General features: G+C 43.9%; 1 protein-coding gene across 1 annotated transcript in view; it reads right to left on the bottom strand.

Annotated features, from left to right (window-relative positions):
* The window catches only part of LIG3 (DNA ligase 3), a 28184-nt gene extending 8209 nt beyond the window's left edge, over positions 1–19975 (bottom strand). Inside the window, exons 1-17 of the mRNA XM_066576232.1 lie at positions 19821–19975; positions 16542–17001; positions 14640–14783; positions 13854–14045; positions 12779–12930; positions 12492–12658; positions 12107–12184; positions 11002–11161; positions 10173–10328; positions 9948–10079; positions 8777–8856; positions 8606–8693; positions 8439–8516; positions 7795–7918; positions 7563–7705; positions 5292–5366; positions 4576–4722 (exon numbers count right to left, since the gene is read on the bottom strand). Of these exons, the coding sequence (XP_066432329.1) occupies positions 4576–4722; positions 5292–5366; positions 7563–7705; positions 7795–7918; positions 8439–8516; positions 8606–8693; positions 8777–8856; positions 9948–10079; positions 10173–10328; positions 11002–11161; positions 12107–12184; positions 12492–12658; positions 12779–12930; positions 13854–14045; positions 14640–14783; positions 16542–16995 (2370 nt within the window). The 5' untranslated portion in view covers positions 16996–17001; positions 19821–19975. The remainder of the gene's footprint in view (positions 1–4575; positions 4723–5291; positions 5367–7562; positions 7706–7794; positions 7919–8438; positions 8517–8605; positions 8694–8776; positions 8857–9947; positions 10080–10172; positions 10329–11001; positions 11162–12106; positions 12185–12491; positions 12659–12778; positions 12931–13853; positions 14046–14639; positions 14784–16541; positions 17002–19820) is intronic.
* Positions 19976–21231: the final 1256 nt, after the last annotated feature.

The raw sequence follows: 21231 nt of genomic DNA on the forward strand, positions 1-21231 counted from the left end.
CGACAGAACGATGTTAGCCCATTGAATTCAATGGAGCCGGCAATACAGCCGGCTCCATTAAAAGCAATGGGCTGCCGGCGATCGCGGGATGAATTGTCAGGAAGGGGTTAAATATATAAGCCCTTCCCTGAACACAAACACAAACACAAACACACGGAGTTCAGCGCGGCCAGCGGCCGTCCTCCTGAACTGCTCTGAACAGCTGTGAGTAGTATTCAGCAGCCGGGGATTTAAAATCCCTGCCTGCTGAATGAGCTGCCTCTAATTGGTCACAGCCTGACCAAATCAGAGGCAGATTCCACTCACACACCCATTCATGAATGGGTGTGTGACTGCTGCCTCTGATTGGCTCAGCGGGACCAATCAGATGAGAGGCAGCAGTCACTCACCCATTCATAAATTCATGAATGGGTGTGTGAGTGGAATCTGCCTCTGATTGGTCAGGCTGTGACCAATTAGAGGCAGCTCATTCAGCAGGCAGGGATTTTAAATCCCCGGCTGCTGAATACTACTCACAGCTGTTCAGAGCAGTTCAGGAGGACTGCCGCTGGCCGCGCTGAACTCCGTCTGCCGGGACCGTATGTGTGTGTGTATACATACATACATACATACATACATACATATAGATATATACACATATACACAATAAATATTATATATACATACACACACAATAAATATTATATATACATACACACACAATATATATATATATATATATATATATATATATATATATATATATATATATATATATATATATATATATATATATATATACATATACATATACACACACACATATATACATATACACACACACACACACACACACACATACATATATACACACACACACACATCGTTCTTCTCTGCCACAGCTGTTACAGCTGTGGAAGAGAACAATCGTTATGCTGACAGTGGAGGGGGGGGGGTCTCACTCTTGCCACTATTGTGGCTTAACAGTGAGACCTCAGAGCCCGAAATGCAGCCCTGCATGTTGCTCCTCGCCTGCCCTATCCATTTCTGTGTTTTTTACATGACTTTGGTGATTTGCTAAGATTTTCACAAATGAAAGCCTTAGCGGAGCACCAGTCATATACAAAAATGCTCGAGTCGCCCATTGACTTCAATGGGGTTCGTTACTCGAAACGAACTCTCGAGCATCACTGAAAGTTCGACTCGAGTAACGAGCACCCGAGCATTTTGGTGCTCGCTCATCTCTATTTATATTGAAAGATAAATAAAGCGATTAGTCCAGATTGGATTCACTAAGGAGTTCCTAAAGAACTCCAATCTGTGATTGCTCAACCTCTAACAGATTTGTTTAACCAGTCATTTCTAACAGGTGATGTCCCTGCTGATTTAAAAATGGCCACTGTTGTAACCATCCATGAGAAGGAAAGTACAGAAAAAGCCAGCAATCACAAGCCAGTTTAACTTCTGTAGTAGTTAGAGGTGCTTTCAGAGTTATTACTTTTATACAGATTTGGGCCACCCATGCCCCAAACTATTTAAAAGTAATCTGTGGATCCGCAGCATCTGACAGGTGATATCACCCAACTAGCAGGCTTCTAACATAGAAGCCCAGAGGCAGGTTTATGGAACCTCACTGAGGACATCCCTGCTGGCCTACCATGTTAACAGATCAGAGAACAGCACGCAGCAGGAGGAGAGTAGGTTTTTGTTCTTTTAAGCTCCTTAGGTACTTCAAACCCTCCCTCCCCCAACTAAGGTTGGGGACTCAGAGATCCCCTTAAACACCTTAACATGGCCAATTTTGGCATTGAGGATGCAACGATTTTTGGGAGATTTTCCTCTCCACTTTTCAAAAGCTATAACTTTATTTTTCCAGCGACATGATGCTTTTTTTTTTTTTTTTTTAACAGTGTTAACCATGCAGCATAAATGACAGTACATTTTTTCCCGTGCAATAAAAACCTTTTGGAAATTTGGGCAAACCACAGGGAAGAAAAACGGCTGTCCGCGCTCCTAGGGATATCAGACTCTGATCCAGGATAATCAATTCCTTCTTTTTATTGGGAACACATACAGGGATCTTCGAGCAACGCGTTTCAGTAGGTACAACTACCTTTCTCAAGCTCTACACAACTCCGACTGACACACAACATAAATAGGCATAAATAGACCGTCCGTGTAGAGCTTGAGAAAGGTAGTTGTACCTACTGAAACGCGTTGCTCGAAGATCCCTGTATGTGTTCCCAATAAAAAGAAGGAATTGATTATCCTGGATCAGAGTCTGATATCCCTAGGAGCGCGGACAGCCGTTTTTCTTCCCTGTGGTTTGCCGTAATTAAGCCCCGGTTACCCGGTGTAGCTTACCTGGATTGTCCGGCTGCTCTCTGACGAAGGTTGGATGGATTAAAGACCTATCTTACAAGTGGACGTGGATTGCGGTGTCAGCGAGATACCTTTTGCAAGGTATTCTCGCTAGACACCAGGTGAGTTTAACACTCTACCTTGTTTTTCATTTCATGTTAAGATAATATAACATGATTTAGCAAAGCATCAAGTGCGCCTCCTTATAATATAATTCTTTTGGAAATTTGATTTTCTAAATCGTTGCATTTAAAGTCCTATAACTTTAATTTTGCTGTCGTTTTTATGGGTACCATTTTAGGGTACATACGACTTTTTTTGATTGCTTTTTTGTAAAGACAGTGAAAAAGCATTTTGCCTCGGGTTTTATTTTTTTACGCTTTTTGCTGTGCAGGTTAAAAAGGGTGTTCAATTTGTTGGGCAAGTCGTTACAGATACGACTACCAAATCAGTGGGATCTAAATTTTAACTTTTTTTTATCATACTAATAAAGGGGTTTCCTTTTTTGTTTTTGACATGTAGAATTATTTATTTATTTTTTTTAAGCACCATTTGTGTCCCTGTGGGAGACTTTCACCATAGCACCTATGATCACTATGATAAAGCAGTGCAGGATTTCTGTCTTGCAATGCCTTATTGCTTGTTATAGTGATCATAGGCACTGGCAATGCAGGAGGACGCCCATGTCTGACATCCTGTTACCATGGCAACCCGTCAGGCTCTCCGCGATTATATCAATAGAGCCCGATGACGGCAGAGGGAGTGCCCTCCCTCTATGAGCCTTATACATGCCGCAATCTACATAGATCGCAACAGAGAAGGTGTTAACAGGGGACGGGGGCGCCGTTCTGATGCACCCCCGCTGTTGCAGGGTGAGGTTGGCCATCGGTGACAGCCAGTTCCCGCTGCCGGATAGTGCGGAATCTCTTCTGATCTCGCGCCATCCACAGGACACAAGTGTACGTCCTGTTGCGTTAAGTACCCGTCAGCCAGGCCGTACATTTATGTCCTGTGGTGTTAAGGGGGTTAATGGAAATGGCTCCTAAAAGAGATGGGTTTTTAAAAAAAAAAAAATTTTAAATCCAACAATCTGTTGTACCCTAAACAGCACAACTTTACTGAAAGCAGATATCAAGCTAATCTCAATGATTTCTACGACTTCACATAAATGGTGGAAAAAGGTGGTGCCGTGGCTATTGCCAGTTCCGCATTCCATGCAGTTCCGCATAAAGAACTCCTAGATAAGCTACTAAAATTGAACTTAGTCCTTCGATGGTCTAGTAGATTTGCAGTTTGTTATTAACAACGTACTGATACCCATTAACCAAGCGGATTTTGAACAGGGCCAAGTTCAAAGTTGTGACTTCAATGGTCTGAACTCAATCCTATGCTTTTTAGTGTGTTTTTAAGGCACAAAGAAGAATAAGTTAGGTTTATCAGTTTGCAGATTACATAAAAATGAGCAGTAGTGTTGCTACTCCTTGTGTTCACGAGTGTATTCTACATTTGGAAATGCTGGAGAAGCAATCGTATCTGTTCTGATTTCTGATAGCTACAGTGTAGTCCTGTAGCAAAGAGTAAGTAGGATGCTCGGCTGCATAGCTAGAGGTATAACCAGTAGAAAGACGGAGATTGTGATCCCACTGTATAGAGCTCTGGGTATTCCAGATGTGGTCTCCCATGTTAAGTTCTGGAGACCTCAAGCGACATTGATAAAATAGAAAAGTCCAAAGACAAGCTACAAAAATAGCGCAAGGTCTGAAGAACAAAAAGTTATCAGGAAAGATTTAGGAACTTAATTTGTACAGCCTGAAGGAAAGAAGTGAGAGGGAGACATAACACCTTTATACATGTTAAAAAGGTATAAATAAGATTCTGGAGGGAAGAAATTTTATTAAGAAGCTCAACATTAGAACAAGGGGACACAAAGTTAAATTAGTTTGGGAAAAGGGGGAATCCGAAGCAATGTCAGAAAATACAACTTTACAGAAAGAGTATTAAATGCTTGGAGCAAACTTCCAGCAGATGTGCCTAAAGAAGAAAAATGAATTCCAAACATGCCTGGGATAAGCATATATCTTTCCTAAGAGAGCGAGAAAGGAAAAAAGGATAAGAGCAGACTAGTTGGACCATGTGCTCTTTTTCTGCAGTCAAATTTTCCTATATCACAAACTCAAGAAGAAACCACCACAAAAGCCTGACCAAAACAGCGTGTAAACCAAGTTGTGAACAAACCTTTAGCTGCTGCAGCGTAGTGGCAGACTTCCAGTCCTTGTCATCTCTGAACCGGGTGCAGCGCGGAAAGCGAATGGATATGCCACCAGCTGTGTGAGCCTCTGCCTTGGAAAACTCTGCTCCAGTGATTTCCCAGATAGGAGCTTTCTGTAAGACAGATATGGAATATGTAGAACATTAAACGTCATGCAGTTTTATCTAGTTTATCAATTACTTATCGTTTTCAAGATCTCTGCCTATAACCTTTTCATGAAAGAACATGCATCCTCTGGAGGATGCAAGTCCATCCTGGTCATGCAAGAACACGACTTATTAGAAGACCGGGTTTTGATAACTTTAGTGTAAGGAGCTCTGCACCTTGAGTGATCATCAGATCACCAGCACAGATTCACATCTGCATTTAAACCATGGAAGCTCCTACACACTGGCAGCAGAGGTAGTAAGTACTCAATTGGTACACAAGTTATATGGGGGGGCATAAAATGTACCTATAGAGAGTCGGGTCAGTAAAATTATACAGCCTTTACAGGTGGCTTCCGATCCACTAGTTTGACGACTGCTTTACATCTTCGAAGACTAGAATGTAGTCTTCTCCAAATAATTTTGATCTTTTAGGTCAATATCAGAATGCTGACACTAACGAAGGTGTGTGGCATCGTCAAGCACATTCTATTAAGCTTGCAAAGTAACAATACAGTAGAATTAGTGGACATTACCTCAGGATCTCGTATAATGAAGTCCGGGTAATAGTTCTTGTTAATCTTTAGCCAAGATGGGATTTTGGTTGGGTCCTACAAATAAAGTGCAGAATAAAATACAAAAACTCAGTACAAAATAGATTTCACCGATTGTATGTGGACTAAAATATTAAACAGTTATTGGGTAAATTAAAACCCAAATAGCGGGGGAGAGCAATACAGTATCCCCTTGAACCACCATGACCAGACATTAGGCTAACTAGGGAGCAGATTCAAACCGGGCTTCCGAATTACCGATGACTTATACCAAGTACTTTTATCTCAGATTTTCTGAATGTTACATCTAAGGAGATTACTATTGCTCCATCTTGTAGAGTAAGGGCCGAGACAGAGTTACTTCTAGGAAGGCCTCTTTCAAGGTAGGTTTGCTCTGAGCATTATTTGCTGTGCCATCTTCTGCAGACAGGAGCAGTGACAGATATGCGCAGTATGTATCTGGTCACTTCATGCAGGGCTTAATCCACATTTACCCCATTCAGGCTGGTCTCTTGCGGTTCATCAGTGGCTTCTCAGCTAATCGTCGGTTTCCTCTAAGAACACTTTTTGTAAAGTGCTCCAGCTTAATAGAAGCCCCTTTCTGCAATTCTAGAAGCTCAGTAGAGTGAGCCGTGCTGAAAGTAGCAGTGCCACCATGACAGTCACACTCTCCTGCCCCCAACAGGGGTCTTCTGTCCCCAACTACACCCCTGCAGCGAGGACGAGGGTTAATCGAGCTGCAGTCTCCACACGCGAGGGGCTACTCCATTCATCTTCAATGGGGCCGATGGGGATAGCAGAGCGCCTGTACTCTGCCATTTCTGTCAGCGCCGTTGACACGAATGGAGCAGTGGCCATGTATGCTTGGTCACCGCTCTGTTCAATCTGATGTTACTGTAGGCGGGTGAAGAGAGCCTGCAGTGAAGACAAGAGGGGGACATGGGACCCCCAATCTCTGCGATGAGAACAGCATAGCACAATGAGCTACACTGTTCCCTCAAGCTTTGACCACCATATTCAGCTGGGCCAGGGGTCAGAGCTAGGGGTTTGTGGATCTCACAGGTGGGACCTGCATCTTTCAGAAAGTCTCAGATGGGAATACCCCTTTAAAATGCCTGTTGGCTTAACTTGATAGCTGGAGAAGATATCACACTGAAAGTCCAAGAGTTCTTTGACATATGGTGTCCCATACCACGCCAGGCGCCACAGAACCTCCATTAATATCAAATCACATTAAAAGGCGAAACATGGGAAATTGTTGCAAGTTAAAGATTTGGTTGAAGCATAGAGGGTTGTGCAGGAAGGTATGGCAGCGGCATGGAATAATTTAACAGAGGCTCAAGCCCATTTAAATGAACTCACTTGACTAAGGCTGCCTATCCACGGACATTGCGGTATCCCGCAACAAAGATGGCCTTACTGTTTTGCTAAAGGAGGCCCAAAAAGTTTTATATGCCATATTCGTAGCATGGGAAATATGAGACATAATGGCTGCCAACAAAGACAGGAAAGACTATTGGGTCCTTGATTTTCACGTCTACTAGTCTATTAGAGTGCAACATTGTTTTCGAAGAAAGTCTGGTGAAGATCCACCCACCCAATGGACACACAATTTGTAAGCAGGGCTCCAATTTTAGAAAACAAGGTTGCATCTGTAAATGAAATTCCTCCGGCCGTCCACCAGTAAGTGTGGAAACAGTGGAGCCTGTATGTGCAAGTTTCATACAAAATCCCCCCCGCCCCTGCACATGCGCAGTGAAGTTTTGTTTTTCTTAATCTCCTGCTTTCCCGCTGCACACCCGGAGTAACAGTTCCGGGTGTGCCGCAGATCAGACGGCTTCCATTGACTTCATTGGAAGCAGTCCCCCCCGGGTCCCGTGGCAAAACTCAGCATGCTCCGGAAGACAAACCCGCATGCGTTAATTAAGCTGAGGGCGCTCATAAATTGCCTGTGGGTGGCTTTAACTCTGAATCATCTATGCGGGTGCCCCACGTGGATCCCGGAATTCAAACCTGGCCGTGGAAATGAGCCCTTAGGTAGGGGGATACAGAAGTCAGAAAACAAAAACGTCACTTCAAAAAACAGTGTCTGTAAGGAGTTGAAAAAAAAAAAAAAAAAAAAAAAGGCCACTGCATTAAAAACAAAGAGGTGTGAAACCACCCTTAATTTTAATATTTTAGTTGACATACAATTAGGGATATCGCCATTAGGATCCCCAAACCATCAGCAGAGTAGGACGTGTAGTAACTAACCTTACTAATCTTCACCATATCCAGCTCCTTTTGTAAACGTGCAAGTGTTGCATCATCATACCCACTGGAACACTTTGATACTGTGCACCACTTACGAGTATCAGTGTCATAGCATCCCATCAGAAATATGGACATTAAGCCACCTGTAATAACACAAAGCATACGTGTGAAATGGCATAGTTCTAAAGCATAACCGTTTCAAAACAAAGGAATGTTTTATAGGTTCACTAACCATTGGCTCCCTTCCCATAAAATGCTCCCAATACTGCAAGATCAGCAGTATCTGCCATAGCGCCTTCATTCAAATAATCCTTTTTCACTTTTAGCCAATGACGCTTTCCAGGCTCGTAGATGGACTACAAAATTACAGAACAAAAAAAAAAATAAAAATTTTAGTAGAAAATGGCTTTACATTTGGTAGGTCTGAATTTTATGAACTGATAATACATACAGATATTAAAGACGGTCACTTTTAGCCCGTGAGTGAAAAGAAGGTGACCCACCGAGTCAGGATGCAAATGCTTAACTTACCTTCCCCATTGCTCCCCCGTTGTCAGCACTGGAAGCAGTAGCTCAGTGCGTTTAGTGGTGCTAGGAAGTAATCCGCCCATCATAAGATCAGAACAGGCAGACTACTCAGCAGCGCCACTCAATACATTGACCAACAGGTTTCGGTACCCACACAAAGGGGGGGGGGGGGGGGGGAAACAAAAAAAAAAAAACACATGGAAGGCAAGTAGTTGACTCAGTAGGTCGCAAACCTTTAGCCCACAGATTCCCTTTCAACACACACACCACACACACCACACACACACACACACACACACACACTTCAGTATAATGATCCCTGGGACTTTAATGGGAGACAGTAGATACCTTCAAGTCTTTAAGCACAAGGCCCTCTAAACCTTCCCGGATAACTCTTGTAATCATATCTGCAAGATCTGCTGCTTTCTAGGAGTAAGCACATAAGGTTACAAGTATAGGCGTCACGTCTGTCACAGTCACACTGACAAGGTGGAGTATACTGGTAATGCACTCACTGTAACATGTTTCATCTCTGAGAACAAGATATGGTTTTGGATTTCTACCATATTATCTCGCATAAATTTTCGGCGCTCATTAAGTGGCCTATAATAAGAACAGAGGGTCACTGGATACAATTGGTACATTAAACATTACTGACAACATGATGCAGGTCATTTCATACTCACCTGTCCATTAAACTGACACCATTAAAATATATGCAGTCAAAGACAAAGAGGCAAACATTGGCATCCTTAAAAGCAGCTTTCTACAAAGAAAAATTGATAAGTAAATAAAACATTCATCACAAAGCGTAAATTCAATTTATACAGGAAAATATGTGTCTATTACACCAAAGGTAGATGTGCACCTATGAATCAGTTTCAGGTAAATTCATTGATGCAGATCACTTTGGTAACCCTCCAAGTCATTCTGCCCGAGGAAAGAACTGTCCATGTACCCAAGACTAGCAATTATTACAATTTGTAACACAGTGGCTGGAAAAAGGCCAAATCATGTGTATTAAGATTTAGAGGACTATGCTCATTAAGCCCTTAGTGACTAGCCCACTTTACACCTGAATGACCATTTCCATTGTCACATTCCAAGAACCATACAATTAACATTTTTTATTTCAATTATCAATTGGAGAGTTTTTATTTTGCAGGTAGAGAGCTATATAAAATATTTACATAAATAAAAAAAGCTCAAAAACACTAGTTGAAAAAAAAAAAAAAAAAAAACAAAAAAAAAACAAACCACAACACACAGAGAAAGCGATTGCAGAATTTTTTCAGAGCTCACTATACCATAAAGATGACTTGTAAATTACAGTTAACAGCAGTACCAATTATTGTGTTACTACTTCTGCAAACAGGGTCCAATAGGCAGAAATAAATGCTGGGAATCACAGGATGCCAATGGATTGCCATGGCAGCCAGCGGCCCATCAACCGCTTACATGGCGGAGTCGCTACTGACTGTGGTATGTAAGGGATTGAACAGCCATTAGTGAACAGCCATTAGAACAAGAGTTCAGCTGCCAGTAGACAGCCAAGTCCCAGCTCAAAACTTTAATGAAATATATATCCATCCAATTTTTTTTTTTTTTTAAACAGCAGCCTAGCTTAAGGCCCCTTAGTGATTGTTTATTGGTGGCCACCAAGGGGTTAAAATGTAGCCCATTAATTTTGGTATCATACTATGCTAGAACAGAATTAAAACTACATAAAACATTCTACCTTTGTTTTTTTTTTTTCCCAAACGATAACTGCTATACTGGACCAACATGTACTTTGGTGAGGAAAGAAGTACAGAGAGAAAAAAAAAACAACAAAAAAAAAAAACATTGACATGTTACCTTATGAACACCCAATGTTCCAAATGGAAGCGGCTTCCCAGTATTGGTGTCAATGAGCAGCACTTCAGCGTCCAAAATCATGCTATTACCACCTGGAAACGCTTTTGGAATATAATCTTTGAAATGAGCAACCTATAAAACAAAAAGAAAGTCACACCAATGAATATAAACAAAAGAGAAGCTGGAAAATAAAAAGCTCACAAAGAAGAAGTCCAGCTGAATTACCTTATGGGGAAGAACAGGCTTGAGACTACGACTGAAGTAACTAAAGTGATCACCGTTTTTGTGCACTTGGACTCGTTCCCCATCATACTTTATTTCTGCATACATTCCGTTGGGACATTTCTTCATGGCATACTCTATGGATTTGCAAGCTTCAGCCTGGAAGATTTAAAAGGAAAACTTGAGCAAACTATAAACAATCTTTAAGGGATTTATCAGGTAGGAAAAACAAACAAAAAAAAACAAACAAAAAAACAACTCCGTCACGGCTGAGCGAGAGCACTCGTCTGTCTGTCTTGGCCAGTGATAAATCAGAATTACAGACACTGCTAAATTTGTTTTTTATGCCATTTCCGTAACTTCTGAGATGTGAAGACCGCGTTTGCTGTACGACACATTTTATGCAACTCTTAATTCCTTCTATGGTAGTCAGCGGACTGTACTATGGCATTTCTATAGAACCTAGTCACCACAGGCAGCGATAGGCAGTTTTTGCGCTAGGCAAGGGTCCCAAAGGGTGGCAAGTAACAGTTTTATCAGATATTTTTGTCATATCCGTAAATGTCTGACATGGGATACCTCTTTAAAATATTAGTTTAAGTGGTCAGTGATATCTGTACAGCGTAAAATATCGAGAGGCCTGAAGGGAAGAGATATTTGTTCAGAGACCTTGGCTTTATGTTATTGCATCCCATAGACATATTTTTAAATCTAAAGACAAAAAATTATCACTCATGCTTAAGTGTACACACACACACACACACACACACACACACACACTTTTTTTTACGTGCACTACATATGCTTAAAGAAAAGTCTGAATATACTTTACCAGCATAGGTTGGACAGGGGTCATAAGTGATGCTTCAACAGTAAGTGCTTTCTTCATTCCTGGGCCTTGCTGTCTGTTGCGCAGAACCCGCTCTACAACATCCCCTAAATTACGAGAGGCTTTGAAGGCATCATATGCATTAGGATCAAGAGCATCGAGACTGAAACAAAGACAGAAATTGGTTATGTTCCTGCAATATCTTACAGCAAAGATCCTGTGCCCAGAACATTAACTTGTTTTATACAGGAAAAAAAAAGGTTTAAACAAAAACAAAAAAAAAAAAATTATATATATATATATATATATATATATATATATATATATATATATATATATATATATTTATTTATTACAGGGTCCATCGATAATACAAGGCCCTTATAGCTGCAGCAAGTACGACTGCTGTGGGGTAGTCAATCAGCAGTTGTGCATCTACACTTTTCTTGTAGTAATGTATTTTCTGCATTGCCTACTGCCATAACATAATACGTGGTTTTAATGCATCTTCGTGCTGCAGGTCATGTATACATTTAGTCAGGGAACTGAACCAGTGAGGCACTCTCTTCAAAAAGATATAGAAGTGCAGCAACTTCTAAAAAAAGTAAACAGACTGACTTAGGCCGCCTGCACACGGGCAGAAATCCTGCGGCGGGATTTCCGCCACTGAAAGCCTGCATAGGAGTGCATTACAATACGCACTCCTATGCAGATGGCCACGGTTTGGCCGCGCAAAATGTTGCGCGGCAAACAAACCGCGGCATGTCCTATTTCTGTGCGGGGCTCGCAGAGCCTCGCACAGAAACGTCACTCACCCAGCCGCTGGCTCCGGTGTGCGCATGCGCCGGCTGCCCGTCAGCCGGCACATGAAAGAGCCGGGGCCGCCGGGCGCGGGTGAGTACGCTCTCCTCCCTGCAGGCGCTCGGGTCGGGTCCCGCGGCAAGAATTCTCGCCGCCGGATCCGACCCGCCCGTCTGCAGGCGGCCTTATTCTGTAACATCAAACTTGTTGCTGAAACCCTGCCAACATCCACAGTATGTTCACTAACTTACAGTATATTCTAGAAAGGAAAAGAGCCACAATCAGTTTTAGATGCATCGTCACTTACACATGTTTGGCTCCAGAGTTCATCTTCAAATCATGCTTGATGAGGCGAATTATGCACTTGAGATCATTGCTGGTACACCTGGAAATAGAGAGGTTATTGATCCACTTTAACACTGAAACAACCCTTACCCTAATCAAGCACGGGTGTAACGAGTGTCAATGTATGCATACAGCATTCAGGATAACCTCTATTGTAGAAGACAGACAGACACACACAAAATGGTAAAACACTGAGCCCAGCCTTTGTAGGGCTGTAGTTGTAGAGTTGTCTTACAGTCAGCAAGGGCTGACTGCATGACATTACAGATTTATATACATTAGTCAAGAATATAAAATTAACAACAATATAGTACGATGTATATGCATTGTGCCCTCCGATGTACTACCTGCATGCTATGTCCTCCAGGACCTTTTGCTGGTCCTCTTCTTTGGTCATTTTGGAAAGCTGATTCAGCATGTCATCCACCTCATGGATTGTCAGAAGACTCTTAGCAGCGGGTGGGAAAGTTTTGCTCTCTTCAAAGAAGATTCGAACAGTTTCTGACACATCGCCCTAAACATAAATATATGGCATTTTTATGCCCAAATGAAAGCCACCATAATCGTAGCTGGAGAGTAATAGGTTAACAGAGCCACTTAAAAAGTGTTGCTTTTTTTTTTTTTTTTAAATCACCTGCTCAAGATCTCGAACCATTTCCTCCTGGTTACAGCTGAACACCCGACTAAAAAGTTTGACAATCTGCTTATCATTGAGGTTGTACACATTCTTGATAACACCCGGTAACAACAGCTTCACTGTTAAGTATGTGTCTCCATGAAAGCCATCTGTTTGGAGGCAAACCAACAATTTATAACTACTGTATTACTACTATATTCCTGTTTCAAAATTTATATTAAAATTTGATTGATCTAATTTAAAATGATAGGAGCAGTCACTAGTATTACAATTTATGATGAGAGAGAGATTTTCCAAGATTTTTATTTTAAACCCAGCTGCCCATAGCTCCAAAAAGAAAACAGCAACTTATACTCCCAGCACATCTTCATTCTCGCCTCTGTCAGTCAACCCACCGATGGGATGTCACAGGCTACTGCAATCACAGACCTCAGTGTTTGACCGCTGAGGTCTGATTGACTACCATGGCCTGTGCCACCACCTCAGACAGGCAGACTACAAACCTGTTAACAGACTCTGCAGGGAGAGCAGAGAGGCATGGCTGGAGCCATTAATTTGGTTATAGCAGCTGCTTTTTAACTAGAACATACAAATGCCTACTGATTTCATAGTTCCCAGAATTAGGGCGCATTCAGACGACCGTATATCGACCGCTGGCCGATATACGGAGTCTCTCTGCAGGGGGTGGAGGCTGGAAGAGCCGGGAGCAGTGCTCTGAGCTCCCGCCCCCTCTCTGCCTCCTCTGCACTATTTTCAATGAGGAGAGGTGGGACAGGGCAGGGCTAATTCCCAGAACTTAGCACTGCCCATATCCCACCTCCTCTCATTGCAAATAGTGCAGAGAGGCACAGAGGAGGTGGGAGCTCAGATCACTGCTCCTGGCTCTTCCAGCCTCCACCCCCTGCAGAGAGACGCTGTATATTGGCCGGCGGCCGATATACGGTTGTCTGAATGCGCCCTTAGGGTGATGGCTCTACAGATGTGAACATGGATGCCACCTTTATTTGCAAGCATTTGCAGAAGTTAAATAACTTAAACCAAATAATGTGATCCACCTCACAATAAGTCCTACCTCCACCTGTTCCCTTTGTCAGGAAGTCATGGATAATCTGGGTCTTGGTATTGTAGCTTGCCTGCTCGGCGACCATGGCACACAGCTTGCGGAATTCACGCAGCAGACAGTCCTTGTGCTTGGGATCGCATTGTGCGGTGGAAAGACTCGAGCCACTGCTAGAACTTGGTGCAGGAGATTGGTCTGGTTTGGCTGTGGGAGCAAGAACTAAGACTGTTAGACCAACAAGATTTTTCCTAAGGTTTTGCACAAATCAACTTGGTGATGACCTACATATGGAAGAGTGTTCAAAGGATTTCGAAAGCCGTACTTTAATGAAATACTATTGTATAAACGTTCTTGACCAGTGTGGTCATTTACTTTACTGTGGATATGAGTGTTTAAAAGGGCGTTCACCAGATAGTGTGTACTTTGTTGCTTTACAACATTCATTGTGTCGCTAGCATTTCCCCACTGGTTTCATATAGCTGTAGCTGGAACAACAGAGAATTAACCCTTTCCAATCCAATTTTGGACTCTGGGTTTTCTAAAAGGCTTTCTCTTTTTGCTGTTAGACAACGGTGCCATCTGCTGGCTAAAGTGTGTGTGTGTGTGTGTGTGTGTGTGTGTGTGCGTGCGTGCGTGCGTGCGCGCCAGAGAGGCTCTGACAGCGGAGTGGTTGGCAATAGACAGTAAGAATACCCTGACGGACGTCTTCTGACATTGGAGCCGTAGAAGCTTCAATCAGAATGTAGGAAGATGTCAGACAGTGGATTGGAAAGGCTTAAAGTGTTTTAGCAAGCATACCTGAAAAACCTGAAAATTTCAGGGGTGAAGGGTTTGCAGTAGATGCTTTAGTAGGAGTTATACTCGGTGCTCCTGGGGATTGGTTTGCTTTTGATGGCGTCTTTTTCCGGGGAGTAGGTGCAGACCCTGCTTTGGAAGCAAGCTCTGTGAACACAATCAATGTTACAGGGTAAGATTACAATGTATTAGAGCAGTGGTCTACAAAAAAAAAAAAAAGATAACTTGTGTAACAGATTTTCATTTACATAAATTATTCACAACTACCCTCCATTCTAGCTATCTATCTCCCAGTCGTTACACAAGCACTTCAGCCCCTGCACCAGTGGATAAGTGTAAGTCACACAACATTTCCTATGGAAATACACACCTAGGACCAATTTCCTCATAGAAGGTCTATCTTTCTGTAAAGCGTTATTTTCTGTCTACAAGTGACCTGCAATAAGGACCCCGCAGATTTACATATTAGCAGGAAAGTTAAAAGGAGTTCTTTGGGACTTTAATATTTATGGTTTGTCCTACTAATATCAATACGATAGGGATTCAGCTCCTGCCAGCCCCACTGATAAAGAAACTGAACGGTTGCGGCATACTAACCAGCACAGCATTCTCTTCGTTAGTTAGCAGGCCCAGTGCTGTACGTTATGCAATGGCTATGCCTGGTACTTCAGTCCTCTGATATCATGTACAATCACTACCAGTTGCACAGATCCGTGCCTGGTAAACAATGAAGGCTATACGGCTCTTGTAGGACCTTCGTCAGCCGATTCGCACAGATCTGATATTGCTTGACTAACCTAAGGCTTCATCATCAAAAGTTCCATACATACCCTTTTAACCCCTTAGTGCCTCAGGATGTATATGTATGCAGCAGGATCAGGAGCTGTAGCCATATAGCTGTCTTTGATAGCTGACACCCACCCACAACAGCTGCAATTAGCATTCACCCTGACTGTTAACTCCTCAAATGCAGCTGTCAATTCCGACAATGGCGTTAAATGCCCTATTCAGGGTTTTGTAGGTCTCAAACAGCCCTCACATGATGTGATCATGAGTTGCTGTTGTTATTGTAGTCAGGGGCCTTCTGTGGCCCGTCTTCATAGAATGCCTGTTGAAATACCATATACTACAATACTGAAGTATTGCAGTATGTGGTATAAGCAATCAAACGATGGCAAGTTCAAGCCCCCTATGGGAACTGAAAAAAGTTTTTGCGGAGTTAGCACGTATATAACCATCTATTACGTATACAGCTTGGGAGCCCATTCACGGTGGGCATCGTCTGCAACAGCTGCAATCAGAAAACGCTGATAGCCGTTGTCAATTTAAATGGACTGATCGGTTAAAGGTTTGCCTACGCTCTAGTCCCCACGTTTTTTGTTACAGAGGAGGTCACAGGAAATCAAGTGACTGCCACAGAAAGTGAGGCTGCAGCGTCACTACTCATTCTCCTAGAATTGACGCTCACATCCTGAGCTCCAGGTACACGACGCTGCAGTGTCTCATTGTCTGCAGCGATATCTATCACAACAAGAGACAGGACTAGAGCAGGGCTGCAGCGCTGGATCCCGGTGGAGGCGGAGGGGTAAGTATAGTTCAGTTTATTATTTTAATACATGAGGCCGTATTGCAGCAGGGTTGTCCGGTAACCGGAAAACCCATTTAAGGAAACGTATGCCTTACTGAGGACTTCATAAAGTTGGATCCATCACTGACTGCCCCCTCTATCAGCCAGAGCAAAAAGCCGTGAAGTAATAGCTCTCAGTATTGCATGCCCATCACAGGAAGCTACATTCCCAATGCAGGGTAAGATGTCTAACCATCATCAGATCTTCCCCAAGGTGATCGCAGCGGATTGTTCAGTAGACTTTGACCATCTTCATGAGACCACCCCTCTAACTTTACCTTTGACATGCTGGTTGATGAGGTCTTTCTCCGGGTCCTGCAGCTCTTGCCAGCCTTCAAGCTCTGTAAGGTCATCAATCTTCTTGGTAGTTGCCCGAACACGTTCCAGTTTCTCGAACATACACTTGATATGGTACCACTCCTTCATATCGCCAGCAGATTCACTAAAGGGATTTGGAACGATCTTCCCAATGCGCACTAACCCCTTCCCAATTTTTTCCTTACACTTTTTGCAGCCAGCAGTCCCACGCTTGGCATACTCCACACAATACCGCTGCTCTGCCATGTTGTGCCAACTAGATATGCAGACAGCAAAGTTTAAATATGAGGTACCAAGATGAGGTAAGTGAGAAGAGCAGCGGTGCAAAGCAGCAGGACACTGCAAAGTTCCCCTTGTTGATAGCTGGCCGAAGGTCCTCACTGCCTGATGGAGAAGGTTAAATAGTCCTCTCATAAAAACCTGTCAGAAAAACAAAATAAAATAAAATTACATACCAAAAGCTGAACCTCATTACATACTTCACTAACAGCCCAACATACAACCTCCGCAGTGGGAGGAAGCTTAAGGCCGCCTGCAGACGGCCGGGTTGGATCCGGCTGTGAGAATTCTCATAGTGGGACCCGACCCGAGCGTCTGCAGAGAGCAGCGTGTCACTCACCTGCTCCCGCAGCCCCGGCTCTTTCATGTGCCAGCTGCCGGTGCATGTGCAGAGCGGAGCCGGCGGCCGGGAAGTGACGTTTCTGTGTGGGGCAGAGCATGCCGCGGTTTGTTTGCCGCACGAGATTTCACGCGGCCAAATCGCGGCCGTCTGCATAAGATTGCGTTTGTTAACGCAATCCTATGGCAGCTTCCAGGGGCGGAAATTCTGTGGGAAATCCTGCCGCGGAATTTCCGCCCGTCTGCAAGCGGCCTTACAGATGGGAGGAGTTCTTGGGCAGGAAGTTCAAACCTACTGCTGACAGACGACACGTTAACCCCTTCACGACACATATGACCAAGGGCTACCTGCACACACCCCATGCAATCAGGATGTATATAGCCCTGCACAGCACAAGCTGTGCATGGAGTGAGCTCAGGAGCCGAACCCGCTGCATACATGGCGAATATGGGCTGTCCTTTGATGGCTGACACCTATCCACAATATCGGGGATCAGAGGACCATTAACCCTTTAAATGCAGCATTTAGAGGTTTAAATGTCCAGCTCTGAATCAAAATGTACCAAATGCCCCCCACAGGTGCCGTCTGGTTGTCATGGTAACTTGTGGCCCTCTTCAGGAAGAGTAAAAGTACATAAAACATAACTTTTTACAAATATATGTATCACAGTATCACATTAGTAAAGGTCAAATTTATTAAAATATCCCATTATAAGGCTACTTTCACACAAAGAAAAATTGAGTGAAATTTGTGCATTGCAAAACGCAAGAATATGAACCCTTTTTTTTTTTTAATGCATTTTTCAGATTGTTAACACACACACACACACACACACACACACACAAAATATGTTTGGCATCTTGGTAATTGTAATGACCTTCAGAATAAAGAAAATGTGTCATTTTTACTGCACCATAAACACTGTAAAAATAACCTCCCCCGCCCCCAAAAATAAAATCCTGAGAGTTTTCCACATTGGATGTTGTGATGTTAACATGAGGTTAGGGTTGCTCGGCTCAGCCTGCATCCTCCCCTGGTGGCCAAGTAGGGGCAGTACAGCCAGACATAGGTAGGCTGTTGGCGTACAGCATGGCGGAGCCGCTAGTCAGTGAGCAGACTGAAAAATCTCTGTGCCACTTTCAAAATCTTGGCCCCACTGGAAATGCCCTGGCCCTGTGAGGGCTACATACAGCGTTTTGCTTTCTGGCTTTTTTCTCCCCAAAACTCAGCATGCTCCAGATATTCCACCTGCATTTTTAAGCCTGAGACTGAGGCTTCTTTCACACGGGTGACTGCGATCTCGCAGCCTTGTACGCAGTTTAGTAGCATCAGCGATGCTTTTCGTGAGATAACCTCACATCGCCGCTGATAACATTCTGCCATTTTTTATTGCATAAGTCAGCAGCCGTTTGTAATGTTAAAAACAACTAGAAAGATTTCGGCAGCAGAATACAGGCTGAAGGCCGCAGGTTTTGAAGCAGCCTCTCTGCTGAGGAAGTCTTGCGGAATTTCCGTGCGGTCGCACTGCGGACATTCCGCAAGATTTCTATCCTGTGTGAACCAGCCGTACGCTGCTTTTCTGAATTGTTAGAATCTGCTCTGCATGCACCATTGCAGGAAAAAATTAAAAAAATAAATCACTAAAACTCTTATTTAGCTGCGATTTTAAAGCGCGCCAACCGTACGCCGAGCATTCCACAGCGGTGCCGTCCCATGTGACCATAGCATTAAGCCGGCTTCACACAGCCGTCACGGCGCCCCCCCAGAGACCCCAATACTTACCTCCAGATCCGGCGTCCTACGTCCCGCATGACACTTTGGCGCGCATGCGCAATAGAGCGCGTAACGCGCCACAGTGTCATGTGACGCACCGGCCGTGTCATATGACGCGGTAGGCGGGGAAGCGGTTTCACGCTATCTTCCACTGTGCTACAGTGGAAGATAGCGTGACGGATGGCTTCTATTGACTGCAATGGAAGCCGTCCGCACGTACACCCGTGGCAAATAGAGCATGCCACGGGTGAGGACGGGTGATTTCACGGTGCGGAATTCCACTGCGGAATTCGGCACCAGAAGCATTGCGCTATTAGATTCAGTAGAACCTAATAGCTGCGGGGCAAAACGGCGGAAATCCGTCCGTGGGCAGGAGGCCTTACTGTATGCAGTGGGAAAGCTACTGGCACACCCTCTAGACAGACCCATAGCCCCCAGTGACCCCATGTGGGCCTCCATCTGGCTGGTCTCACTGCCTGGAAGCGCACATTAGCAGACAGGGCAGTATAGATGGGTTTCCCACCACAGGCACGCACAGCTGGGGGAGATGTTGGTCACATGACCTTGCTCATTTGGCCCCCAGCATTTAAAAGCCAAGCGGCCCTGCAGCCAATCAGATTTCAGCTCTCATTTCAGTAGCGCTGCAGAAAACGAAAGCAGACAGCTTATACGACGGCAGCCACCCCGGAGTGCAGCGAGAGCTAGGAAGCCGGCAGCCGCAGCCACACACAGTGTTCTGTGCACCGCTGGAGGCCAAACCCGCCGAGAACCCCGAGCTAGTGCTGCTAGCCGCCCGCGAGGTGCAGCTCCCAGCTCACCGCTGCATGCCCGCCATCTAATCACTTACCTCTGGTCATGGCCTTCCCGCCTGCCCTCATCACCGCTCAGCAGCTGTGTCCAGGAAAGCCCGGGGACAGTTGGAGGCCTGGCAGGCCTCGGAGTGTAGCGACTTCCCCTTTAAAGCCGGAGGCGGAACATAGTTTCTGCGCTAAAGAATCCCAGCAGGAAGCGGGTGACGTCATGTTTAAAGGCATGGCAAGGGAAACAAGTGGGCCGACGAAAATGCAATTGGCTGGAGACGTCAGCACGTTCGTTTACGTGTCTCATCCTACGTGGACGGTCACGTGACTGCTGGAGAAGGAGGCGGGGGTGGCTGCTGGGATGCCGGGCTCTTTAAAAAAAAGGCAAACTGGTCTCTGTTTCCACAAGACGTCATAACTCATAACGCGTTTATGTCTCCACCGGCGGAGGTCTACAAGGACTTATATTCTGCGGGACGGCCTGTAGGTTCATTGGTACCATGTTTGGGTACAGATCACTTCTGATTCCAGCAATTCACTATAAATGATGTTTGCTGCATGCTGTGGCTCAGTACAACTACAGCAAAGACTTAGTATTTTTCACTGTATTTGCACAATACCAACTTTTTAAAAATAAAAACTATTGCATTTGCATCACTGCGTTACAAGATCCATTGCGTTATTATTTTTTCACCAAATGCGCTGTCGAATATCGTGGTTTCTTTGGTTTTTTTTTGCAGGAAGAGTTCTAGTTTAATTGGTCCCATTTTGGAGTTCATGTGCCACTTGGATCACTTTTTTGCATATTTGGAAGGGGATGGACAGAAAACAGCAGTTTAGGTCATGTGTTTTTCCTTTCTGTCATTCACCGTGCAGGGTAAATAACATATTTTCGTAGATTGTGGTGTTGTGAATGTAACACCAACTATTGTGGGTTTTTAAAAAATGTTATTTTAGGTATTTTTTCCCATTCTAAAGGCCATTGTCAAAGTAAAATGTGTATTTTTAACAGGTGATTATTTTTTTCAAATAAAGTTTAATCTTACTTTAAATAATTTTTGGTCCCTCAAAGGGATTTTAAGATGCAATCGTCCAATCATTCGTATAGTACACTGCATTACTTAGGCATGCTACACTGCACTACATATCACAGCAGCCTATTAGTCCTATGGGAAGCGGTGTCTAGTAGGCTGGATTACGTGGCACACATGTAGGATTTTGTCTTGCCTCCAGCTGTGCACACGAGTGCGTGTTTTACTGTACTTGTTGCGCATGCAGAAAAAACCACACAAGTATTCTCCCATTCATTGAAATGGGCAATTAATTAGTTCACTGTGTGTTATTTGTGTGCGCAAATGTGCATAAAAATAGAGCATGCTGCATATTTTTGTCCTGTGCAAACAAAGTCTTCATGCATAATACGCTGCACAAATACGTTCCTGGGATTCCGGTTTTCTT

This window comes from Eleutherodactylus coqui, chromosome 1 (genome assembly GCF_035609145.1).
Source record: "Eleutherodactylus coqui strain aEleCoq1 chromosome 1, aEleCoq1.hap1, whole genome shotgun sequence".
NCBI lineage: Eukaryota > Metazoa > Chordata > Amphibia > Anura > Eleutherodactylidae > Eleutherodactylus > Eleutherodactylus coqui.